Source organism: Saccopteryx leptura, chromosome 4, assembly GCF_036850995.1.
Source record: "Saccopteryx leptura isolate mSacLep1 chromosome 4, mSacLep1_pri_phased_curated, whole genome shotgun sequence".
NCBI classification, from domain to species: domain Eukaryota; kingdom Metazoa; phylum Chordata; class Mammalia; order Chiroptera; family Emballonuridae; genus Saccopteryx; species Saccopteryx leptura.
In genome coordinates this window covers 781945-808590 of record NC_089506.1, presented here as the reverse complement: position 1 = coordinate 808590, position 26646 = coordinate 781945, and the positions used below count along the sequence as shown (strand labels likewise).

The following is a 26646-nucleotide window of genomic DNA, read 5'->3' as shown; positions in this document are numbered from 1 at the left end:
TGACAGTGCCAGCCCCAGGTGTGCAACAACACCCTCTGCCACTTGCACACACAGTGATGCTTCTCAGCTTACGATGGGTTATGCCTCAACACACTTGCTGCAGGTGGAAAAGGCCTCTCACACTCCTAACCTACTGCCCAGCCCGCCTGCCACGTGCTCGGGTCACAACGCTCACAATACGCGCAGTGCCTCACGCAGTGGGAGTGCCCTCCCGGCACCGCAGAGGGGATCCGACCACCGTGCTCGCCAGGGAAACGGCCACTTTCAGAACCGAGTGCCGTCTCTCCTGAGTGCCCGCGGCTTCTGCACCAGTGTCCATCCATACACACTGCTGACGTATGGACCGTCGGGTGAGCCCCGTGTTTTCTGTGATGGGAACTTACAAGTTATATAACTTCAGTGACGCGTCAACTTACTTATTGCATAACTGCAAGCTCGTACCTCTGGCCACCTTTCCCCACCCCCTCCCTCTGGCAAACTCCAATTTGTTCTGGTATCTGAAGGTTCATATTTTTTTTCTCTTTTTAGATTCCACGTGAGTGAAATTATGGTGCTTGTCTTTCCCTGTGTGACCGATTTCCCTCAACATGATGCCCTGTAGGTCCATCTGTGCTGCTGCAGATGGCAGCATTTCTCTTTACAGCCGAGTAACATTAGAGTGTGTGTGTGTGTGTGTGTGGTGTCCCACACCTTCTTTATCCATTCACCTATCAACAGGCATTGGGTTCTTCCGTAATGCTGCAATGAACATGGTGTTTTGAATTAATTGTTTTTGTTTTTTTTTGTATTTTTCTGAAGCTGGAAACGGGGAGAGACAGTCAGATAGACTCCAGCATGCGCCCGACCGGGATCCACCCGGCAAGCCCACCAGGGGCGACGCTCTGCCCACCAGGGGGCGATGCTCTGCCCATCCTGGGCGTCTCCATGTTGCGACCAGAGCCACTCTAGCGCCTGGGGCAGAGGCCAAGGAGCCATCCTCAGCACCCGGCCATCTTTGCTCCAATGGAGCCTCGGCTGCGGGAGGGGAAGAGAGAGACAGAGAGGAAGGAGGGGGGGGAGTGGAGAAGCAGATGGGCGCTTCTCCTGTGTGCCCTGGCCGGGAATCCAACCCGGGACTTCTGCACGCCAGGCCAACGCTCTACCACTGAGCCAACCGGCCAGGGCCTGAATTAATTGTTTTTGACTTCTTTAGATAAATACCCAGAAGTGAAATTTCTGGGTCATGAGGCAGTTCCACTTTTAATTTTCTGGGGAACCCCCATACTGCTTCCCACAGGGGCTGCACCCACCTGCACTCCCACCAGCAGTGCCGGACGCCCCTTCTCTGCACCTGTCATCGCCTGTGTGTTGAGACCACCATTCTAACAGGCGATAGACGTCCCCCTGTGCTTCCGATTTGCACTTTCCTGATGGTGTGATGGTCCACACCTTTAATTCTTATCTAGCTCTTGGGTCATGTGGGTGTGACTGTCAACGCCAAGGAACTTGAAAGAAGTCCTGAATCACAAGAGGCATATTACGTTCTTGAATGGCAAAGCACTCAAAAGCATCTACATCTAGAAACTTAGTCCAATTAGGAGAAAACATTAGTACTTTTAGCAACTTAACACAATGTTACAGCTCACCTGCTGGAGTAAACACAGACAGACGGAGGACGTGAAGGGAACTGAGAACGACACGGCCTCCTCAGTCCTGACGCAGAAGCAGCAGGAAGAGAGGAGGCGAGTGGGGAAGCAGACTGACTCCCCCCAGTCCCGGGAGGAGGGGAGGGAGGGACAGACGGGGGAGGACAAACAGACAGACGGGGGGAGGGGAGGACAGACGGACAGACGGGGTGGGGGGGAGGGCGGGCGCTGGGACTGCTGCTGGCTGCCCCCGGGAACCCACTCCGAGCTGACCTCCCGGCTGATTTAAAAATACACCTCAAAGTTAAGTGTCAATGTTTAAAAGAAAAAGAAAAGCACAAAAGTACTAGAAAAAGCCACAGGGAAGTAGTTTTATAATCCCTGTGTGGGAAAGGGCATCCTAAACATTATGCTGGAGTCATGGCTCATACAAGGGAAAACTGGTAGTATTTTACATAAAACAAAGTTTCTGAACAATGATGCATGGTAGGTATTGTTGACAGATGACAGAGACTATTTTTAAAGGTTTCACAAAATTGCGGGAGTCTGTCTGACTGTCTCTCCCTGTTTCCAGCTTCAGAAAAATGAAAAAAAAAAAAAAAAAAGGTTTCACAAATTACCAAAAAAAACCCACAAAAAACAAAAAAACCTATAAAACAAATACAACTGTTCAACATGGAAAAAAAGTTCACTACAATCAAATAATAAACATTCAAAATTTGTTTGTATTTAGATTGGCAACAATTTAAAAGACTAATATAATAGCAGCTAATGTTGAAGAGGTTGTGGGACAGAACACTTTCATACTCAGGAGGGAATGTAAATAAATATTACCTTTCTAGAAGATATTCTGGGCAATTTTCCGTTATTTTTCTCATTAAAAGTGGTCTTCTTAATTATTAATATTCACAGCAGAAACACAGTTTTGCCCGCGTGGCGTTACCTCAGTATCTAGAACTCCAGGTGGGGAGCCGAGGGCTGTCCTGTCCACCCGGGCACTGAAAGCTCTGTCCTCGACGTCACTGAATGCAGGTGCAGGAACAAACCCGTGGTAACGCACGCGGATTGCTGCATACAGCTAGACCCAGGGGCAGCTGCAGACAGTGCCCGTACTCATAGAAAATGACTTTTTCTGTCACCTACTTGAATTATATTGTGATGTTTGAGACCAGTGCAATTCGTTTACTCTCAGTTCTAAACGTTTCAAAATCAAACTCAAAAAACCACCAAGAACAGCGGGTGTTTCTGTGGCATTGGCCCTCCCAGAGCCAGAGCTGGCAGTGACGCGGCCACCACCGAGGGTGCCACCCTGCCGCTGGCCCCTGTGGGCTGTGCACGGAGCAGCACGGGGGTGTGACAGGCAAACACACGGAGACCTGGTCCCCGTGCACACACAGCTCCTGCCACCCCTGAGGGGAAGCAGGAGAAACCAGACAAAGCCGTCTCTCTGGGGGTCACCCCGCCGGTGTCTGACTCCCCAGGACCCAGGCACCGGCCGGCCAGCGGCCACTCCCCCTGCCCAGTAGGCGAGCCTGCAGGAGGCGCTGTGCACAACTGGACACACACGCGCGACACCGTCCGATACCTCCGCCTGAGCGCTGGACAGACATGGGAAAGATCCCATTTCTTTCTTTTCCTGAACAACCTCCCACAAAAATATAACCGAGATTCAAGATAACAAATAACCCATTTCCTCAAAGCACGTGTCCTGTTCCCACACAAGTCCTGTGGAGCAGGCTGGGCCGGCTGACCACACTGCCCAGCGCAGGACGCGAGCCCCTCCTCCCCCCCAGCATCACCTGGGCCAGTGTTGCCCGTGGGGGTGGGTTGGGAGATGGGGTAGGGGAGAGGGAGGTGGGCCCTGCCCCCAGCACAATCCCCCCCAGGGGACCCCGCCCTGCGAGGGGCCAGCTCACAGCCCCCACAGAGGGAGCTCTGGCCCTGCTGAGGCACCTGAAGTCACCCCCGGTCACTGTGTGGCATGGCGGCTACCAGGGCCTGGGCAGAGTCCACTCAAGAGGCAGAGTCCACCCCAGCAACATCACGCCTGAGTCAACGAGACGGTGCTGTGCGCTTAGAAACTGGCTCAGAGGCCTCGCCTGCGGTGACGCGGGGGATGATGCGTCCACCTGAACGCTGAGGTCGCCAGTTAGAAACCCCGGGCTTGCCTGGTCAAGGCACAGATGAGGAGCAACCTTAAGCTGATGCTTCCCAGTCCCTCCCATTCTCTCTCTTTCTCCCTCTCTCTCTTCCTCTTTCTCCTCCCTTTCTCTAAAATCAATACATCTTAAAAATAATTGGTTGAGAGGGTAGGAGTTAAATATAAAGTAACAGAACATTCAACTTTTAAAACATGCACACAGACATACGTAGTACTTCAGTTTTCTGAAAAAGCGTTTGACAGAAAGGACGAGTCACGCGCTCCAGACTCTCAAACGCTCTCTGCTGAGTCGTGCGACCTGCACAGGCTCCTTCTGTTCTGAGGCTGGAAGCCTAGACGATTTGTTTAAAATGAATAAAATGGACTTCCACCAAAACGACTCGGTGCTGACGCTGCACGCAGTCTGTCCATCCGCTGGTGACGGCCCAGCCCCCAGCTGCACTGGTGGGGCCCCCAGCCCCCGAGACGGCACTCACCTTTAAGAGCATCCAGGACACGCAGGTGAAGGGGGTGCTCATCTCCAGGAGCAAGGTGGTCATGGCGAGGTAGTGGCCAGCTTGGAGATTGACCACTACCCCGAGAAACCCCAGGAAGGCGAAGAGGTGGTGGAGGGCCAGAAACAAGTCGAAGGTGCGGAAGAGCAGGTTGGACAGGTGGAGGGCGACGTTTTCAAAGAGGAAGAAGCCGGTGGCCGTGGTGACGTGGAACCAGGACCAGCTCTGCTGTGCGTGTGCCTTGTCGGCCTGCAGGACGGGGTCCACCAGCAGCGTCCACAGGCCCGCAGCCGTGCTCTGGAGGCCGAAGACAGCCCGGGTGGCCGCCAGGTTCCAGAAGACCTTCTCTTTGGCCACCAGCGAGGGGTAAGTGGCACTCAGGGACGACGACAGCTGGTGGCACACGACGAAGACGCCCAGGTAGAAGACAAAGCCGGCGGCCACCAGTGTCCAGCGGACCTCCCACGACGCATAGTCCAGGTCGAAAATGCTCTCTGATGTCCCTCTGTCACTCACAAGATACATTGTCCTCGATTTGTGTCAAAGGCCCCTGTGGCCAACACCAGGCTTCAGGGCCCCGCAGCGTCTTGTCCAAGAGAGCGGTCAGTGCAACAGCATCCAGGGCCTTCATGTACCCGTCCTCACCCTGAAGAGGGAAAGCAGAACGCACTTTATGGTGACGCAGCTACAGCCGGTAGTTCATGAGAAGACAGGGAGCTGGAACAGCAGGCACAGCCCCAGACGCCCCCTACCCCCACGGAGGCGCCAGTCACGCAGCCCAGACCCCGGGCATCCGGCTCACCAGGGACTCACACCAGTGCAGGCCTTCACTTCCAGAACCGAAACAAGAGCACTGCAGGCAGGTGCTGCCGTCTGCACAGCAAAGCTGCTGATGACCGGGACCACATTTCCACCACGGGCCACTGGGCAGACACCTGCCAGCCACGCCTGGGTTCAGGCCCCTGGGGCCCCCTCCTGGCTCTGACCTCCTCAGCAGACAGCTGTGCGTGAGCCCCACGGTGATGATGAGTCCGGGAACTAAAACCAGGTCTGGCACACAGTAGGAGTCCTGTGCGCTAGTACTGCCACTCAGACGTCTGCGTGAACAGTGGGGAAAAGAAGTCCTCGACCAGTCTGCTAACGCGCCACAGGGTGGGGGACTCTGCCCTCCGTCTCCCTTCTGCAGGGAGCGCCTGACCACCCCGGGAGGGCTCGGCCACCAGGCAGACGCTGTGGACGGCTGACCAGACCCCCAAGCACTCTTCCTCACACAGCTCCCCCTGCCCACGCCACGCCCTTGCTGGAGGGGCCGTGCCCACCGCTGGACTAGACAACCCTGAAGCCGTCTCTAGCTCTCAAATTCAAGGTGCTCATACTCATTCTGACCATGAAAAAATCCCCTAAACTAAGTGCATAAGTGATGGCTAACCCAAGGACCATGGGGATCACTTATGGGTACCTTGTTTCAAAGTCATCTTCTCCCACTGACAGGGGTGGCCGACAGGCCGGGAATGCAGTGACCGCACTGATCTCTTCACAAACAAGCTCAGTGAAATGAGTCAATAACTTCTCTTTGCAACAACATAAAAACAAAAGTTCACACTTTCCTGGCCCTTCCTGCACTTCTGTTATTCATGACCGACCACTTCTTGCTCTGACTTAGGTGTGAAAGCTGGCAGGTCACAAGACAAGCTTCCCCTTTCCTCTGCAACACACTGAGGAGCCCACAAATCCCACCACCGCGGCTGTTTCACCTGTCGGCACTGCCGAACGCAGCGCGGGTGCCCCGGCACACGGAGCAGGTCATAAAGCCTGTGCTCCTCACTCGGCCTGTCCCTGCTGGTGTGAGTGCTGAGCTTGCGGGACGACCACTGTCCCTGCCCCTTGCTCTAGGCCACAGGCTCACTGAGCTGTCCATCTTCTCCGGACCTCTGGTCCCCTCCCGGGAGGTGGCCGTCACCCTGCAGGTCCCAGCTTCCACCCTTCCTCCACAAGCCGCCCGACCAGGGGTGCCATGGGCTGGGTCAGGCACCTTCGCTACCAGCCCGGACACGCGGTTTCCTCCGGCAGTGCCGCGCCCCGTGCTCTGTTTGCTGACTAACCTGCGTCCCGCCCGGCTGCCCTCTGGGCGCCTGTCCACCACTGTGCCCACGGCCTGACCCAGCGCGGCACAGAGGGCGTGCGCTAGAGACAGGAGCTGAATGCATGAGAGACTTCGAGCTGTGCTCCATGGTCCCATTTACATAAGTCTGGGCCTGTCTGTGAAGCTGAGGGAGCCTCTGAATGCCTTGCGTTCCACTGGACGGGGACAGAGGGTCCGTCAGGCACAGCAGCTGGACTGCCGCACTGTGCAGGGCTCCCTGCCTGCAGGGCGTGAAGAGCAGGCCCGAGAGGCTCGAGCGCACAGCACACAGGTGAGCACCAGCACCCCCACCTGCACCACGAGGTGACAAGACTGGGGCCGCTGACCTGCGGCTGCGTGGCCGTCAGCCAGACACAGAGCCACGACCGCTCAGCTGAAACGACCTCGCTGAGGGCACCAGGCCGAGCACAGCTAACAGACCACAGGAGCCACTTCCCCAGCCCTGAGCTCCTGGCAGTCACACTGGGGTCTGTTCTCCTGCTGCTCGGGGAGCACTCCAGCTCTGCGCACACGTGTGACTCCCGACCAGGGAGGAAGGATTTGGTCCCCTTCCCCTGTGGTGCTGGGGGCTCCTGGGGCCTGGCCCGGCTGCACGCTCCCACCCAGGGGTGCCTGGGAGGCTCTGTGACCATGACATGGATGTACGCTCTGCTCACATTGCGCCAGGACTGCGGCTTACTTTCAAGTCTCAACACCCACTAAGAGCTCATCTGGAGGGGGTGCAGGCCCCTGCACATGGGGTGCTGTGAAGTGGGGGTGGGGGGGACAGGAGCTCATTACCACGTGCACCTGCACTCCAGCCGCCTCCCCCCCTCGATTACACCAAGTTCTTCCCCAGAGGAGGCCAGTGTCCAGGGTTTTTCCAAAGGGAAAAGCAGTGATTACTGAACAGAGCTGGGGGACTCCCAAAGCAACAAAAGATGGTGTGGCCTTTGCAAAATCCACTGACTTGTAAGATAAATATAAAAACACTGGCGCTAAAGGTGTTCACGATGTTGCCAGTAACAGAAATGAAGACGCTGGGACACACTGCGACTAGGCGCTGGCTCTCTGCCAGGAGCAGGGGTCCCCAAACTACAGCCCGCGGGCCACATGCGGCCCCGAGGCCAATTTATCTGGCCCCCGCCGCACTTCTGGAAGGGGCACCTCTTTCATTGGTGGTCAGTGGAGGAGCACAGTTCCCATTGAAATACTGGTCAGTTTGTTGATTTAAATTTACTTGTTTGTTATTTTAAATATTTCTTCCTGTTTTGTTTTTTTTACTTTAAAATAAGATATGTGCAGTGTGCATAGGGATTTGTTCAGTTTTTTTTATAGTCCAGCCCTCCAATGGTCTGAGGGACGGTGAACTGGCCCCCTGTGTAAAAAGTTTGGGGACCCCTGGCCAGGAGGGCTCTGAGCCGATCAGCAAAGGCACTCACTCTCACTCTCACCCTCACCCTCACTCTCACCCTCACTCTCACCCTCACCCTCACTCTCACCCTCACCCGCAGAAAGCAGGAGAGGGGTGGGGTCAGCTGTGGATACTGTATCACTGAACTTAAGCAGCAGCTTAACCCTGTAACAACCCCTGAAAACACAGCTCCAGCTGTTACAATTTCTGCAGAAACAAAAAAAACGGGCAACATCATTTCCGAGTAATGAAAAAGGTTGGAAAAAAGGGCATCTTCACAGTAACGAATGGAAAAGCACCGGATGAATTAGAAATTATTGAAGGCTTCAAGTCTGATGGAGGTTATATTTCTCCATCTTTATTACTACAGCAAAAGGTCAGCTGACTGGCGGTGGCGCAGCAGATACAGCATCGACCTGGGACACAGGTCATCAGCTTCCTGAGCACAGAGCATCGACCTGGGACACAGGTCGTCAGCTTCCTGAGCACAGAGCATCGACCTGGGACACAGGTCGTCAGCTTCCTGAGCACAGAGCATCGACCTGGGACACAGGTCGTCAGCTTCCTGAGCACAGCCTCATCTGGCTTGAGCGTGGGATCACAGACATGATCCCATGGTCGCTGGCTTGAGCCCAAAGGTCACTGGCTTTGAGCTTTGGAGCCCCCCCAGTCAAGCACGAATGAGAAGCAATCAATCAACAACTAAAAAGACACAATAAGTTGATGCTTCTCATCTCTCTCCCTTCCTGTCTCTCAATCTCTCCCTCACACACAAAAAAAATAATACAGCGAAAGGTCGGAAATGTGAAATCTAAGTTGCCCATGGTCTATTGAGGAAAAAGAAAATGTATGGTGCTCAGTCCATTGTACCTGCTCTTGACATTGCCAAGGCTCACTGTAACCCCGTGGTCATCTCTGAAGATCGATGGAGAAGCTCTAAGTACATTTGTATGAAGAGGCTGCAAGCTGGTCTCCCAGCTGAAGCAGTCAAAGCTCCGGTTTTGGTGACAATAGGAAGACTTCCCACCTTAAAGACATGGCTCTCGCTGCTGGTGGTGCAGTTTGGAGAAGGAGGGCTGATTCTTGAACATGTGGGGCCTCGTGACTTAGGAAACGGTGGAGAGGTCACTGTGACCAAAGGTGATGCCCTGCTCTTGAATGGAAAAGGTGACAAGGTTCAAGCTGGAAAACATACACGAGAAATCGAGCAGTTATCACAACCAGTGAATACAAAAAGGAAAACTAAATGAACGTCTGGCGAAGCGCTCAGGTGGAGGGGGCTGGGTTAGGAGAGGGTGGGGGACTGAGCAAAAAAGGACCAGAAAAAACCACTCATGGACACGGACAGTGTGGTGACCGCGGGGCTGGCGGAGGAGGATACGGGGATAAAGGGTGATGGGTGCAGACTGGACATGGGGGGTGGACACACAACAGTGTGTAGAGATGTGCAGTATAACTCCACACCTGAAACTTGTATAACTGTTAACCAGGTTCACCCCAACAAACGCAAGGAAAAGAACGACCCTCAGCCGGAGCGGCTGTGCTGCAGGAGGGACCAGGTGCTGCGGAGTGAACAGGAAGACCGGTCCCAGACGCCCTCAGTGCTGCCCCAGCTGCTGCCGAGGAAGGCACCGCTCTGGGAGGGCTGTGCCCAGTGCTGGGATGCCGCCGGTTCGCCGGCAGGACCCATACCTAACTTTTTGAGATCAGAGAACCGGTTGTTAAAATGGCACGTAGTCACCAGGGTTCTCTGTAAGGAGGGCGCCTGGGCAGCCGCCCCATGTGGCAATCACACATTACATTCCTTACCCTTCTTCAATGTTCACCTGCCCACACAGCGTGTTCTAAGTGCCTGTAGTCATGTTCATTCCGTCCATAGGTGAAAAAAATTGACGAACTATGCTGGTAATATTTATTCATTTCATAGAACTCATTATGCCTTTCATGAAATTCTACATTTTAATTACCCTGCATTTGTTACTTCAGTGACATAGAGAGAAAAAGTACAAACACCCAGGAGGTGACAACTTGTATTGTTTTTTATCAGGTATTATTCAATTTTTTCATTATTATTTAAAGTTCTTTCTTAAAACATAATCTAGTCTTGTGTACCTCTTTTATTGTTCTTATTTAAGTATTAAATGCATGAAATAATAAACTACCTTTCAGTATATCAATTTTTATACTTAAAACCAGGGGTCCCCAAACTTTTTACACAAGGGGCCAGTTCACTGTCCCTCAGACGGTTGGAGGGCTACCACATACAGTGCTCCTCTCACTGACCACCAATGAAAGAGGTGCCCCTTCTGGAAGTGCGGCGGGGGGCCGGGTAAATGGCCTCAGGGGGCCACATGCGGCCCGCGGGCCGTAGTTTGGGGATGCCTGCTTAAAACGGTCATTAGGGCAGAGAACCGGTTGTTAAATTATTTGAATGCCACCACTGGGTGTGCCCTGCTCTGGTGCGCCCCAGCCTTGGACTCATTAACTCCAGTTAACCAAGATCAAAACACTGGTACAGAAATTATTTAGCCTGATCAGGCGATGGTGCAGTGGATAGAGTGTCGGCCTGGGGCACGGAGGACCCAGGTTAGAAACCCTGAGGTCACCGGCTTGAGCGCGGGCTCATCAGCTCAAGTGCGGGGTTGCTGACTTGAGCGTGGGCTCAGACATGACCCCATGGTCACTGGCTTGAGCAAGGGGTCACTCCCTCTATGGTAGCCCCCCCCCCCCATCAAGGCACATATGAGAAAGCAATCAATGAACTAAGGTGTCACAACAGAGAACTGATGCTTCTCATCTCTCTCCCTTCCTGTCTGTCTGTCCCCATTTCTGTCTCTGTCACACACACAAAAAAATCGCAATAACCAGCAGTTACAGGTTTCAGTGGACAGCAAATAATGGTGACTGCTGTCACTGTCCACTCCTACAGAGAATTCACTTTGTACTTTGAATAAAAAGACATTTGTGCGTTCCTGACAACTAAGTGTGAGCACGTCCCAATGTCCTGCTGTCAACTGAAATCACTGCGGCATTCTCACTCCTGTTGTGTTAAAATCAAGACTTTAGTGCTTACCATCACCTGATGAGAAATTAAGAAGTAGCCTTTCCGCAGAGAATATTTGTGTACACAGTAAAGAAAATGCAATTACGTGATCTTTGTGCAATAAAAATTTGTTTCAAGTTTTTTTTAAAAAGAGTTAATTTGTACACAGATCAAATGTAACACTAGATTAAAAGGGCAGCAAAAGCGCCTGGCTGTGGCTCTGGGTCTGTGATTTGTATTTCCTACACATTATGTCTGACATCTTCAGAACCTCCCTGGCTGGAGAGAGGCTGCCCCTTCCAGCCCAGCAGGGAGCACATCTGGGACAGGTGGGGCCTCCCCACTTCCACCCAGAATGAGCCCTCCCCCCCTGCCCTGCACAGTAGGCAACACTCCTGGCCTGGGCCCCAGGGCTGGGAGTCCCAGCCCAAAGCCCAAAGCCCAAAGCCCCCAGGATGCCAGCCAGCCCTGCTGCTCCCCTGCCCGCCCCCTCTCCCGGGAAAAGCCCAGTGGACCCCTTGGCCTGGATCCCTCGCTCCTGTGCCCAGACCCCCTGCACTTTCCCACGAGGTCTGCTGTGGTCCTGAGCTGGGACCTGAGAGTGCACAAACTGTCTCCCTGCGGCTGCTCCTGAGTGACCAGCCCACAGATGAACAGAGAACAGCCTGCCCTGCACCAGTCACCGCCCACCCCCAGGGGCGGCAGACGGACTTCCAGTGAAGGTTAACACGGGAGTGGGGACAGATCTCCAGTGCTGGGTGACAGAAGTCTCGCCATCAAGAACTTAACAGTAGCCCCTAAAGGGCTGCTCTGCAAAAACCGAGGCCTAAGCTCAAAATGGACTCCTCCGGTCACGAGATCAGGGCAGTTCCCATTTTGCCATGATTGCATCAACATGATCTTGGCCAAGCCGTCTAACTTCTGTGGAATGTCTGTCTTAAAATGGGAGCATCCCTGTGACTCTGAAGAGGTGACTGAAACAGTGACCCAAGCCTGCCAGCACAGGTGCTCGTCCACCTGCTACTTCAGGAAGGTTTGGGTCGGGGGAGGCACTCAAGGCACCAGGACCAAGAATCAGAGCGGTCGGCTCAGTGGGTTCAGACTTCAGCTCTGCTATATATTTATGAGCTAGGAAAACCAGTTTCTTACCACGCTGGACCCATGTCTGCCCACGGGAATAAAAACACATAAACACAGGGCAGCAGGATGTTGGTACTTATGGGAAGCACCTGGTATATGACAGGCATGGCCAACCAGGTCATTTTATCTTGACCTAGTTGAACCGCCTACAGAGATTCTACCTTCACTGCCTCGGAGTGGTGGCCAGGCTTGACATTCTTTGAGTGCCCAGGTGACCTCAGGCAGGTGCAAAGCCACGGACCAGGCATGATCTCCTGTCATCGCCTGGTTGATAAATCCTGGGGCTCCGAGGGGGATGGTTCCTGTCTCTCCTTCCGGGCTAGCGTAACTGAAAGACAGCATGGAAGGGTTTTCCTCTGGGCTTTAGGTGGCTTTGCATGTGAGCTCGATACCAAAACAAACCAAAACCCCTGATTATCCTGGAGACCCGGAAAACCGACCCCACGGTGCCTCGTTTCTACCTGCCCTGCTCTGACCTCTGAGCCCCCGTCCAGCAGCATAAGGACACTGGTCCCTGTGACCTAGAGCAGAGGTTCTGGGGGGTGGCTAAGTGGACCCCGGGTGAGGGACAACGGAAGAGCGCAGGCTATAAGGCAAAAACTAACGACCAACCACCACACGTACAGAGTTTGGGAAGCAGCTGGAATATGAGCCCCGGGAACCGGTCCTCACGGTTGTGAACCACGAGTCTGAGCACTGGTGGCGAGATGCCTTGAGACAAGAATGGGAAGGGCAGAGTGCAGGGACCTAGGCGAGTGAGGAGGGCCAGGGAGGGAGGCAGGAGATGGGGCCAGCACTCCAGCAAGGCGACAGACCTGGCTCCAAGCACTCAGGAGTCCAGGGCAAAACACCATCCTTCCAAATCTAGATCACTGAAAAACCGAGACTGGCTTCCAGGCCCTCGAGCCTTCTAGGTAACCCTTTTTGAAGACAGTGTCCTATCTAAAGACCTGCAGACAACTTAGGGTCAGACACTGGACCAAAACACAGGCTAGCCAAAGCCGACACAGGCGAACTCTCCCAGGCAGTCACAGAAAAACGAAAACTTTGCTAAGAAAATGCAATACTTGTTACCTCTTCAACTCCTACAGCTTCACTCTGACCCCTGTTCACAACCTTCCCAGTGGGCGCATTCGCTGCTGCTGTCCTGCGGGTGTCTCGGGGTCTGGGTAGCACCCCTGCCCGCATGGAGGGTCACTAACGAGGTGAAGCATCTGAGCCGCGAGGGAACAAGGCCAGGCCCGGGCCACGGGGATCTGCAGGGACCCAGTCCGGGCCGAGGGCAGCCCTCGCCGGGCAGACACTGCGGCCCTCAGCATCGTCCGGGGGCTGCGCGCACCCGCGTCCCAGGCCCGCACCCACGGAAGCGCAGCCGGGCCGCCTGGAACGGCCGAGCGCCGGTTCTTCCTCCTCTCACCGGGCTGCTCACCTGGACCGCATCCCTCTCCTCTCAGACGGCGCAGGGGACACGGTCCGCCTTCTCTCGTCCCTGAGGCACAGCTGGAAGTCACTGTTCCCGTCCCGGGGTCTCTGGAGACCCAACAGCCCGGGCTCATCCGCCCTCTCACTCCCCAGGCTCGCAGCCCAGGCACCCGGCGCCTCATCTCCCATCTCGGCTGCGGAGGGACCGCGGCCAGCAGGAGGGGAGCGGAGGCGAGAGCCCCTCCCGGCTCCCCGCGGGCCTTCGTTCTCTTCGGGGAAAATCTGCCTACAGACCTCGCCTCGCTCCTCCCTCTGCAAGAGCCGGTGGCCGGTGGCCGAGCTGCTGTGCTGCCCCGGGCCGGGGACGCAGTTCCAGGGCGGCCGCAGGGCCAGGCTCCGTCCCTTTCTGCCCCGACCCCCGGTGAGCCCCCCGGGCTCCTGCCCGGCACCGGCGGGGTACACCCTCCTGGGAGGCGGAGGAGAACGGCCCCAAACGTGGAAATGGGGTCAGAAACGGGAAAGACTGGGTCCCGCGAGGCCACGGCGGCACCCCCCCCCCCGGACCCCGACTCCAGGGGGCATGATGACCGCGGTCTCGGCGGCACGAGGCGGACAGGTGCGGCCGCTTCTCCCCACCCGGGACCCGGGACCCGGGACGCCCACGGGCCCCGCGCGCTGCCGCTCCCCGGCGTCCCCTCCCGTCTGTGGCCCCTGCTGGGTGGTCGCCGACCAGGGGCTGACCCGACCTCCCCGAGCTCGCCGCGGGCACGGGGCCGCGTTCCCGGCGCTCCCGGGCGGTCCGCCCGCCGCGCGTGTCCCCTCCGCGCCCCGCGAGGAAGCGGCGCGCGCCCGGCGCAAAGTCCAGCCCAGGACGGTCCTCCCGGCCGCGCGGGCGGTGCTGCCCGGGCCCGCCGGCTCGGTCCCGGTGCTGAGGACACCGCTGCCGCAGGGGGCTGGCCGGGCGGCTGACCACGGCCACAGCGCTGCCCGCGCGCCCCCACGGCGGCCCCGTCCCTGCGGCCACCGGGCAGCCTGCCCCCCCCCGCGCGGGGACGTGGACGCCGCGCGCCCTCCCCGGCGAGCGCTCCCAGAGGAGGGGTCCGCCCCGGCGCGCCCTCACCTGCGCCCGCCCGCAGCTCCGTCCGCGGCCGCCATCAGGCCCCGCGCCCGTCGCCCGCCCGCCCCGGCCGGCCTCACCGACGGCAGCCGTCGCGACCCCGCCGCAAATGCGCACGCGCACGGCCGGGGGGCGGGGCCTGCGCGCGGCGGCGGCGGCGGCACCGGGGGCGGGGCCACGGGCGCGGAGCGGGGCGGGGGGGGGCGGAGGGGGGCGGGGCCGCCTGTCTTCCTCCCCGAACTTGCTGGCGAAACGGCAACTTCAACGTTTTTCATAAGAACGGATCAGCGTCTGCTCGCTGCCTTGATGGCGGGACGCACATCGGCGCCGCGGGGTGACCATCGAGAGCACCCGGCTCTGCGTGGAAGGGATCTCCGGGCGGACCCCACAGTTTTGGGGGGCCCGGGTCCCCAGGGAGCGCGGTTCTGGGAAGCCTCTGCTCGGCGCCCCGAGCAGGACCGGGGCTGACCCCACTGAGACCCGGGGCACCCCGAGCTCCGGGACCCCACACTGGGACACCCCGAGCCCACATGGACCCCACACTGGAACACCCCGAGCTCCGGGACCCCACACTGGGACACCCTGAGCTCCCGGAGCCGGCACCGAGCTCCACTGAAGTCCGGGCCGGCTGCAAGCGGGGTTGCCCTGGCCCCGCGGGGACCTTGCTGACTCAGCTTGCTGATCATAGTCCCTGGTAAACACCGGACGCCGGGACGCCTGCCCGCCAGCCGCCTGCCCGCCAGCCGAGGCCACAAAGTCCTGGGAGCATTCAAGTGCGAGTTTCACTTCCCCCCAAGACCCCGTGGCCCTGGGCAAAGCATCCTAGCTCTCCGGGCCAGTTTCTGCTGTGCAATCTGTAAAGCCTGACACACTGCAGTTCCGGAAGGGGCCCGCAGCTGAACCAGACAAGCTCCTGGAGGCCTGCATAGTGGCCTTGCAGACTCAGAGACCTAAAGGAAACACACAGGATGGTCTCAAATTAAAACTTTCTAACTAAAAGCAGTTCATGATGGGGAGTCATGTCCCAGGGAGGTATTTTTCTCTAACAAAGGTTCATGCTTACATAGGTCATGCCTGTCTGTTGTCTTTTGCTTCTACAATAACATGTCTTTGAAATGTAAGGCATCAACATAAAATAACTTCCAAACCTGTAAGAATTTTTTTACAAGTTTATTTGAGCCAAACTGTCAACAATGGCCAGGAAGCAAAGTCTACACCAGTGGTAGTCAACCTGGTCCCTCCCACCCACTAGTGGGCGCTCCAGCTTTCATGGTGGGCGGTAGCGGAGCAACCAAAGTATAAATAAAAAGATAGATTTAACTATAGTAAGTTGTTTTATAAAGATTTATTCTGCCAAACTTAGCAAAAATTCGACACAAAGTATTTGGTAAGTAATTATTATTATATGCTTTAACTTGCTATAACTCTGCTGTATAAATTTTATAAAGTAAAGTTACTTCCCTACTTTATAAATCGCCATGACTGTGGAACCGGTGGGCGGTTAGAAAATTTTACTACTAACAGAGATACAAAAGTGGGCGGTAGGTATAAAAAGGTTGACTACCCCTGGTCTACACGGATTGAAAAAATGCTCCAGAAAATGGCAGCTTCACCACATGTTATATGGTTGAGTCAAAGGGCCTGACCTGCGATGGTGCAGAGGAAAAAGCGTTGACCTGGAATACTGAGGTTGCCGGTTCAAAACTCTGACTTGCGGGGTCGAAGCACACACGAGAAACAGCAACTAAAAGCTGATGCTTCAGGCTCCTCCCCACCAGGGTTTCTATCTCTCTCTCTTCTCTCTAAAATCAACAAATAAAACCTTTAAACAAAGAAGAAGAATCAAAGGGGCAGACATAAGAGTTTGCAAGAAATCCATTGCGATAGATTAGGGAGGCGAGAGAAAGCAAACCAGAGAAATCTTTGGGATTGGATAAAAAGTGAAAATGTATATACTCAAACTGCTTTTACATAGGCAGGAATAAGACAGTTAATAGCAATTAACATGATAGTGACAAGTGAGGGGCTTTGTTGGTTTCTGGTCTGGTGGGGTGCCCCACCAGAGGTAGGCAGGAAAAGAAGATGGCCCTTACTTTTTTTTTTTTTTTTTTACACAGAGACAGAGAGTTAAAGAGAGAGATAGACAGGGATGGACAGACAGGAACAGAGAGAGATGAGAAGCATCAATCGTTAGATTTTCATTGGGACACCTTAGTTATTCATTGATTGCTTTCTCATATGTGCCTTGACGGGGGGAGGGGGACTACAGCAGAGCCAGTGACCTTGGACTCAAGCGGTGAGCTTTGCTCAAACCAGATGAGCCCACGCTCAAGATGGCGACCTCGGAGTCTCGAACCTGGGTCCTCTGCATCCCAGTCCAATGCTCTATCCACTGCACCACCGCCTGGTCATGCGGTCCTTACATTTCAAAGACATGTTCTCCACATACGTTATTGTAGAAGCAAAGGACAACAGACAGGCTTGAGCAACGTAGGCATGGACCTGTGTTAGAGCAAAATACCTCCCTGAGACACGACTCCCCACCGTGAGCCGCTTTCAGTTAGAAACTTTTAATTTCAGACTGTCCTGTGTGGTTACTTTGGGTCTCCGAGTCTGGAAGGCCATCAGGCAGGGCTCACCTACGCGTGTCAGACTCAGCATGTGTCCCCTCTCTCAGCACATTAAATGTGAAATAAGGTCCTGTAAGGCCAGTAGTCACGGCCATCCGAGCCGCCCGGCAGGTGCAGGTTCCCGTTAGATTCGGACAGAAGGTAAAGAAACTGCAGAGCCAAACACTGGTGTCCATCCCTGTATTCTAGCCTTGCAACTGGCCGGCGAGTAAACACAAACACACCGGCACCGGAATCCACTCACACGTTCTCCGGTTCCACAACCAGGAGAATTTTCTCTGGTTTTTTTCCTGGAATCAAAGGCCCCCCACCAGCCTCAGTCCCCTCTGGTTCCCCATCTCCTTCTCTCGGCACAATCTCTGCACAAACTGGCTTGTCCTTCAGCACCCTGCCATCTTGGCTGCCTTCTCTGCAAAAAATATGGCCTCCTTCTTCCTCCTTCTTCTCTTAAAACTTTTGGGCACGAACACCCCTCCTCCAGCAGGCATTAGCATAACCATGTCCCTTCCCAAGCAGGAAGGTAATTAGCAGTTTCAGCTGGCAGCATCATCCACGTGGGCAGCACCATTTTAAACAAAGTGAGGCCTGACCTGTGGTGGCGCAGTGGATAAAGCGTCGACCTGGAAATGCTGAGGTTGCTGGTTCAAAACCCTGGGCTTGCCTGGTCAAGGCACATGTGGGAGTTGATGCTTCCAGCTCCTCCCCTCTCCCCTCTTTCTCTCTCTCTCTGTCTGTCTCTCTCTCTCCTCTCTAAAATGAATAAATAAATAAATAATTTAAAAAAAAAAACAGAGTGAGCATAAAAATCACATTTTACAAACTTATAACAGGTCATTGTTGGGCAAACAAGTTTATAACAAGTGTTTTCTAGGTTTGCTGCTTGTATCGGGCGGTGCCTGCGTGTGGCCTTGTGTGTGGCCATGTGTGTGGCCTTGTGTGTGGCCATGTGTGTGGCCATGTGTGTGGCCTTGTGTGTGGCCATGTGTGTGGCCATGTGTGTGTGTGGCCTTGTGTGTGGCCTTGTGTGTGGCCATGTGTGTGGCCATGCGTGTGGCCTTGTGTGTGGCCATGTGTGTGGCCATGTGTGTGGCCATGTGTGTGGCCTTGTGTGTGGCCATGTGTGTGGCCATGTGTGTGGCCTTGTGTGTGGCCATGTGTGTGGCCTTGTGTGTGGCCTTGTGTGTGGCCATGTGTGTGGCCATGCGTGTGGCCTTGTGTGTGGCCATGTGTGTGGCCATGCGTGTGGCCTTGTGTGTGGCCATGTGTGTGGCCATGCGTGTGGCCTTGTGTGTGGTCTATGGAAGGGGCTGGCCCTCAGGCTGCCTGCCCCCATGGGTTGGGCGGTGGTTTGCTGTTGTTTGTGGAGAAGGGTGTTTCCACCAGGCCTGTGGGGCTGGAGAGCACTGAGGGGCTTGGGAGCCCTGCTGAGGCTGGGGGAGCCTGTGTCTCCCTTAAGAGACTTGAATCAACGGAATGGCCCACCGTTTTCTGGCTCCACAGTTCCTTTACTGTCTGCCCCAACCCAGTGAGAACCTGCCTGGTCATGGACGGCCTTAGAGTCCTGGAAGAGCTTGATAAACGGTGGCCAGGTTTACATCAGATGTCCCTCCCTCCCTCCTCACCCACCCACCCCCGGGAGGAAAGCTCTGGAGTGGGTCTGATCTGTGCCGGGGGCAGAGTGTGACTGGCCTGCCTCCACCCCCAAGGCAGCCCCCCTCCCCCGCCAGGCCACAGAGGCTGGCCACAGAGATGGCTGGGCAGCTGGGCAGCCTGGTGCAGGGGCTCTGATCCACAGTGTGGACGGCCAGGCCTTGGGGGGCCAGGAGCCTCCTGGCCATGCAGAAAAACTGCAGGTTTGAAATCTGACCTCACTCCTCCTCCAAGCCAGGACCTGCTTTGTGACATCTGGCCCAGGACTGGGGGCTGCTCCTGTCACACAGCAGAGCCTGGCCCACCAGTTCCACCCTGAAGCCTTTACCTCCCTTTGGGCAGTGTGGATGGAAAAAAAAATTATTATTTTTTTAATAAATCAAGATGTGGCCACAAGCTGAACCTCACAAGCTCAGGGAAGGGCTACACAGCAGCCTGTGGACTCAGGGCACTAAGGTCAACCCAGGTGGTCTACAAACTCTTCTAAACGCGGTTCGTGGTGGGCAGTCACGTCCCAGGGAAGAACATTCTCTCCACAGGTCAGCGCTGGCTTTCACTCAAGCCTGTCTGCTGTCTTCTGCATCCACGATAATGCACCTGATAACATGCCTTTGGAATGTGAGGGTCATCCTCCTCGTCCATGAGGCCAGACACCCCACCAGAGCAGGAGCCAGGAGACCCCTCGTTGTCACTGTCATTGTTATGTTGTTGGGCAAATGAGTTTGTAAAATTTGTATTTTTTGAGTTTGCTCACTTTTTTGTTTAAAAATGGCGCTGGGCAGCCACGTCTGTGCCTGCCCTCAGAGCTGGGCCCTTGATTGCAGATTGCATTCCTGCTTAGAAGGGGCCGTTGTCTTGCTCATGTTGGCTGGAGGAGGGTCTTTGTGGGTCCAGGCAGTTTTGCAGGAGAGCAGAGAGAATGCAGAGTGCTGAAGAAGAAGCCAGTTTTGCAGAGAGAGGAGAAGGTGTGCAGATGGGGAACCAGAGGGGAGGGGCTTTGTGAGCTCCGCTGAGACTGGTGAGGCCTTTGATTCTAGGAGGAACCGGATAAGGTTCTCCTGGTTGTGGACCCGGAGAACGTGTCAGGGCTTTGGGAGCTCTGAGTGAGAGGGAAGCGGTCTTCCCTGCCTGTGTGCTCGTCGGCCGGTGCGAGACTTTAATAAATGGAATGGCCCACCATTTTTTGGCTCCACTGTTCCTTTACCATCTGCCCAAACCCAGTGTGAACCTGCATGTGGCTGCTGCCCCTACATACGTGACCTGTAAGCTGTCTGGTTCCCGCCTGTGTGACGAGGTCTCAGCACACACGTGTTTACGTTTCACCCAATCCCAGCGACTTCCCTGCTCTGCCTCCTCCCACCTCCCGGATCTGTGGCCATTTTCACGTGACCCCCTGACGTCTTCCCCTTTGATTCTGGCGATAAAATAAGGGGTGACACTTTCTCAATCTGTTGAGACTTTGTTTCCCATCAATTCTGGACAGTTTGGCTCAAATCAACTCAGAAAAAATTCTGACAGGTTTGGAAGTTGTTTCAGGTTGACAGTGGTCACCACCTTGTCGTCCTCCGTGGCGCTGTCTCTTCTGGCTGAAGAGTGAGGTGCATGAGCACCATTCGTGGTGTAAGAGCCCCTGGCGTACAACTGGTGACAGTGCGTGTGGGGTTAAGTGCACATGAGCTACGGGGGTGGGGGAGCGTTCCGAGGGAAGTGACCTCCGCCCACCCTGCCTGCACCCACCGGGCCGCACAGAGGCCTCCGCGGTTTCACGGAATTACAGTCAAACCGTGACAGCCCCTGAGACGGGAGGGCTGCCTCCCTCCTGTGACATGAAGCTAAGCACCTCTCAGACTGTTGCAGGGACAGGATAAGAGGGTTACATTGCGAGCGCCCTTTGAAAACCAAGCGTCAGGAAGGCACTGTGTCTGTCCGGCACACTGGGAAGAAGGCTTGCCCTCACGTCACAGGGGGGCTGTCCTCTGGTGTCTCACCGGGCGGACGGGCCCCTGACCGTGAGCAATGTGAACATGCGCAGGGGACCCCGAGCCAGCAGCCCCCCTTCGGGCCCCCGGCGCAGCCCCCCCCACCCCGGCGCAGTCCCCCCCCTTGGGCCCCTGGCACAGCCCCCCCTGGGGCCCCTGGCACAGCCCCCCCACCCCGGCACAGTCCCCCCCCCTTGGGCCCCCGGCACAGCCCTCCCCCCCCGCCCCCGCCCCAGCCCCCGGCACAGCCCCCCCCACCCTGGGCACAGCCCCCCCTCGGGCCCCTGGCACAGCCCCCCCACCCCAGGCACAGCCCCCCCCTCGGGCCCCTGGCACAGCCCCCCCACCCCGGGCAGAGCCCCCCCCACCCCGGGCACAGCCCCCCCCACCCTGGCGCAGTCCCCCCCCTCGGGCCCCTGGCACAGCCCCCCCCACCCTGGCGCAGTCCCCCCCCTCGGGCCCCTGGCACAGCCCGGCACCATCCCTGCGCATTCGTCCTCACCCTCCGTGCAGGGAGGGCTGTGTTGCGTCTGCCTCATGAACAAGGACCCGAGCTCAGATGGACCAGCCACTGGTCCAGTCAGACAGGCCGCTCCTTCCTCGACCTGGATGAAGACATCCAGGACTGTCTCTGCACTCCACCATCTTGAAAGCCCAGGAATAGAAACAACCCTTATTTAAAAGTCACGGGGATCACGGGAGAGGAACGCTCAGGTGGGACTGGGAAGCCTGACACCTGCCTACTCGCCTCCCCCTCCTCCGTGGGGCCATGAGGCCCCCTGCCCAGTCTGGCCACTCGCCTCCCCCTTCCTCCCGAGGTGACCAAGCACAGCTCGCCGTGCCTGGCACCATCAGGCCCTCTACCCAGCCTCGCTGGTAAGAAACCGAGGTAAGGGCCGGTGCCTCCCAGCGCCCATCCCCGCGGAAGGAGACGCTGACATCTCCCCACGAGAGTTCAGAGCAGACGGCTGGAGTGCTCTCTGAGGGTGCAGACAGGCAGCTCTGACATCACATTCTTTTCCTGTCGTATCACTAATGCATGTGCATTGTTTGTTGAATTAAGAAAAAGGTTTTAAAAGAGATTAGCTGAGCGGTGAGATTTCTCCACTTCTTCCTGTTTCTTTCTAAGAACCCAGCAGAGAACTGTGTCTGTGGGGGCGAGGGTAGAGAGCGCCTTCCCGGGGAGGGGTGCTCCTCACACTGTGCTCGCAGAAAACAGACTGAAGCGAGGGGCCGGGCCACCCCCAGCGCCCCCTGGATCAGAAACGGGTTCTCTGGGACACTGCGGTCACCTGACAAAGACTATCTCCACCCGACTCCAGCCAGCCCCCCTCAGCCTCCAGGCCAGACCCCGGGGCCCTGTCCCCTGCAAGGTGAGCCCCCCACCCTGGATATCCAATCCAACCCAGAGCCCCACCCCCAGGCTATCTCCCTTGGCGCGCCTCCCAAGAATGCCACTGAGTTGCTCAGACAAGCACGCCTCACCCAGGAATGAGCCCCTGCCCCGCTCTTCACAGGCCAGTCCCTGGCTGAGACCCCCGGTCCTTACCCTGTTCTCTCCTGCCACCCCACCCCCGTGGTCCCTGACCTACTCCATACGTCCCCGAATAGAGTCCACCTCACTGCTCTTTAACAAGGGGCCATGAATTGTGATAAGGTGGCAAGGAACTGAAAAATTGTTAAAATTAGTATTTTAAAAGGAAAAGCCAGGCCCCCTTACCCCTCCTTTCTGTAGAGAATGGAAAGAGAAGAATGCAGGAGCTTCCTGGCTTACAAGGACAACTGGGTCACCTAGTCATAGTTCAGCTCAGTGGTCGGCAAACCGCGGACCACTGGTTTAGCTGATTTCTAGAATTCTCTGAAAGGGGGTCTGGGACCACTTGCCACACAGAGCAAAGGAGATAGAACTTATCTGAAAACCTTAGAAAACAATGTTTACGTACCTTAGTCAAGAATTTCTATACTCAGACTCACCCTCCCATCCTAAAGTTGTAAAAGTGACTTATATCTCTGGACAAAGGGATCACAAGCCTCTCCTTACCCACCCCACCCAGGACTTGATTTTGTATAAAAGCAGGCTCAGAACTGTATGAGGCCCTACATGATTTGGGATTGTGCCCCATGTAGCTAGCAGGATAATTAATAAACTCAAAGTTTCTTCTGTAGCCTGCCTTGGCGTCTCTATGTAACCCACGGATTACACTACTTTATAACAGAATAATATTTTCTTGAACAACTGTGGCAAAGGTAAATCTTTTTAGAAAGAAAAACATTTGTCAAAAGAATGTAACTATTTTTTTTTTTTTTTTTTTTTTTAAGAAAGAGAGACAGGAAGGGAGAGAGATGAGAAGCATCAATTCATAGTTGTGGCACCTTAGTTGTTCATTGATTGCTTTCTCATATGTGCCTTGACCCAGATGCTCAAGCTGAGTCAGTGACCCCTTGCTCAAGCCACCAACCTTGGGCCTCAAGCCAGTGACTTTTGGGCTCAAGTAGGCAACCCTGTCCTCAAGCTAGTGACCTCAGGGTTTCAAACCTGGGACTTCGGTGTCCCAGGTCAACGCTCTACCCACAGTGCCACCACCAGTCAAGTGGAAGAATGTACTTTCTTAGAGTCATTCTTGCTCATAAGAGTATTCATGGTGTCCATTTCTTTGTTTGAAAAGCCTATTTTGAGCCACAAAACATGATGCCTCTGGATTGGACCTAAGATTCTCAGAATGTGGTAAGGGCTCTGAGCTGGGGTCTTGGCACTGTCTTTCTTGCCAGGGTTTTTCTGCTCCTGGCTTTGTGACCTTCAGGGATTGATTAACCTCTCTGAGCCACAAACGTAGGAAGACGACATTGGTCTCTAAAGTCTCTCCCGGCATCAAAATTCTCTGATCCCGAGGAGGCTCGATTGTGAGTGTCAGCTAAAGCCAGGGGGCAGGGTTCTCTGGGCTCAAACGATGCCCTGGAGGCTCATGGGAGTTGTTCCCTTAGCATAACAGCCAGTGTTTTTAAAAAAATGCCTAGATAAGATTCTGTTGGCTCAAGCGCTACAAAATCCAACATCAGGTAGACCACCCCCTCCAAGTCTGGCTCTCACAGCGGTGGGACGTGGGACTGACCACCCCTCCAAGTCTGGCTCTCACAGCGGTGGGGCGTGGGACTGACCACCCCTCCAAGTCTGGCTCTCACAGCGGTGGGGCGTGGGACTGACCACCCTTCCAAGTCTGGCTCTCACAGCGGTGGGGCGTGGGACTGACCACCCCTCCAAGTCTGGCTCTCACAGCGGTGGGGCGTGGGACTGACCACCCCTCCAAGTCTGGCTCTCACAGCGGTGGGGCGTGGGACTGACCACCCCTCCAAGTCTGGCTCTCACAGAGGTGGGGCGTGGGACTGACCACCCCTCCAAGTCTGGCTCTCACAGCGGTGGGGCGTGAGACTGACCACCCCTCCAAGTCTGGCTCTCACAGCGGTGGGGCGTGGGACTGACCACCCCTCCAAGTCTGGCTCTCACAGAGGTGGGGCGTGGGACTGACCACCCCTCCAAGTCTGGCTCTCACAGCGGTGGGGCGTGGGACTGACCACCCCTCCAAGTCTGGCTCTCACAGCGGTGGGGCGTAGGACTGACCACCCTTCCAAGTCTGGCTCTCACAGCTGTGGGGCGTGGGAATGGACACCCCTCCAAGTCTGGCTCTCACAGCAGTGGGGCGTGGGACTGACCACCCTTCCAAGTCTGGCTCTCACAGCGGTGGGGCGTGGGACTGACCACCCTTCCAAATCTGGCTCTCACAGCGGTGGGGCATGGGACTGACCACCCCCTCCAAGTCTGGCTCTCACAGCTGTGGGGCGTGGGAATGGACAAGCTGCCACAAGCTCCAGCGCCCAGGCTGTGCCCACAACACAGGAACGCGGGGAGGTTGAGAACCCCGCCTCAGAGAGGACCTGCAGCTCCACGGAGAGGCCCAAACAGGCCTGTCCGGTTCTGTCTCCCGGGACGGACCAAGTGGCATCCGGGTGACAGGAAGTGCAACTCTGAGACCTGCTCGATTTATTTCCACCGAAATGCACCCCTGGGTTTGTTTCTCAGCCCCGTCTCTGATTCAGGAGCAAAGGTACAGACTCAGAACCAGCCAGCAACTCCACCCTCCACCCCGGCACTCAGTACAAGGTGAGAGCTGAATTGGTACCCAGCACGTAGCAGGACACGGAGCGCAGTGCTGTAGAACACCCGTGGGGTGGTGGAATGGCCCAGAGGTAACACACTATGTCGGTATACAGACTCAGAACCAGCCAGCGCCCCACCCTCCACCCCGGCACTCAGTACAAGGTGAGAGCCGAATCGGTACCCAGCACGTAGCAGGACACGGAGTGCAGTGCCGTAGAACACCCGTGGGGTGGTGGAATGGCCCAGGGGTAACACACTATGTCGGTAGATTTGCCAAACGGCCAAAGAAAACTTACCTCGGAGTTCTCTTCCAAGGCTCCTCCCGAGGACCTGCTAGGAGCTCAGCCTGAGAGATGAGGATGTGAAACTTCCCATCAGCTGACGGGACCACGGGCGGCGAGGGGACACTTCCAGTTCTCACTGGCCCTCCCCGGGAGTACCTCAGTTAGCTCACCACGGGGGTGGCAGGGAGGCCACCTCCACCAGACTTCCCTGTCTCCTCAGAACCCAGGCCTCTGAGGGGCAGGACGGAGCTGCCTCTGATTGAATAATCCCTCAGTTGGCGTCCAGGGCATTGCAAACAAGGACTGAGTCACTCAGCACGAGGAGGGTGTGACACCATGTCCCACAGGCTGCCCACACGCCCAGAGGTCCGCCGTCACTGCTGATGGGAGGCGGGTGACAGGGCGCCGTGTTAACCCCTGTTATTGTAGAGTTCGCTCAAGGCAGCAAGGCCACCGAGTGGGACAAACCTGTGAGGATGTGGACAAGCACGCTGTCCCGACTGGGTGAAAGGCCACAGTGGTGTGACATCACGGTCACACTGCTCTGCGAGTTAAGAACCCTGTTTTGGGAACAAAAGTGCAAACGCGTTGCTTGCTTGATTTCTGCACACTGACAGTAGGGCTGTGTGTTCATCTTGCAATAAATACTAAGCACAGAAATCAGTCAGCTTCTGACCTCCCGTGTCTGGGCACAGAACTCTGTCGTACACACTTCGTTAACGAAAATCGGAGTTTGTGCTCGTATTTACAAATACCAAGAAAAGAGACAGAGATACTCACAGGGTAGTGACTATAGATTGTAGGAAGTATCACCCCCGTGTGTGCAAAGCTCTCACTCACGTGTGTGTTTCTTACACACAAAAGAAGGTGTTGAGAGAGATATTTGCCGCTTTATCAAAATGGTGCCTGTCAGGCCAGTAGCCAGGGCCACCATCACAGCCGCTTGACCCATGCAGGTTTGCATTTGATTTGGACAGACGGTAATGAAACAATGGAGCCAAGAACTGGTGGGCCATTAGTTTTAATCCTAGCTTGTACCTGGTGGGCAAGAAATACACACAGTGGGAAAACATTTCTCTTTCCATTCAGGGCTCCCAAAGCCACTGACTTATCCAAGTTTCCTAGAATCAAAGTTTTCTAGCTCACCAGCCTTATTCACCTCTGTTCCCCATCTCCTTCTCTCTGCACAAACTCTGCACAAACTGGCTTCTCCTTCAGCACTCCGCCATCTTGGCTGCTTCTCCTCTCTTCCATGTGGCCTTTCTCTGCTCTCCTCCAGCATGGGCTCCTCTGCCCCATTTTATAGTGTAGAAATCAAAACCTTTAATGCAATATACAAACAAGGCAGTCTCTGATACAAAGTCACTTTTCTGAGGCATAAATGGGATTCCTCATGAGAGTTCACCACCCCA

At 55.7% G+C, this 26646-nt stretch overlaps 1 protein-coding gene and 1 pseudogene across 5 annotated transcripts in view; one reads left to right on the top strand and one right to left on the bottom strand.

Annotated features, from left to right (window-relative positions):
• The window catches only part of CLN8 (CLN8 transmembrane ER and ERGIC protein), a 29086-nt gene extending 3625 nt beyond the window's left edge, over nucleotides 1-25461 (bottom strand). For 3 of the 5 annotated variants that reach the window (XM_066380046.1, XM_066380047.1, XM_066380045.1), the window contains exons 1-2: nucleotides 14542-14651; nucleotides 4263-4926 (exon numbers count right to left, since the gene is read on the bottom strand). In XM_066380046.1, coding sequence (XP_066236143.1) covers nucleotides 4263-4805 — 543 coding nt within the window. In that variant the 5' untranslated portion in view covers nucleotides 4806-4926; nucleotides 14542-14651. Of the gene's footprint in view, nucleotides 1-4262; nucleotides 4927-5082; nucleotides 5210-14541; nucleotides 14652-25246 lie in introns of those variants that run through there. The other 2 variants (XM_066380048.1, XM_066380049.1) reach the window with 2 other exon arrangements.
• LOC136403403 (60 kDa heat shock protein, mitochondrial pseudogene) lies at nucleotides 6482-9334 on the top strand (annotated as a pseudogene).
• Nucleotides 25462-26646: the final 1185 nt, after the last annotated feature.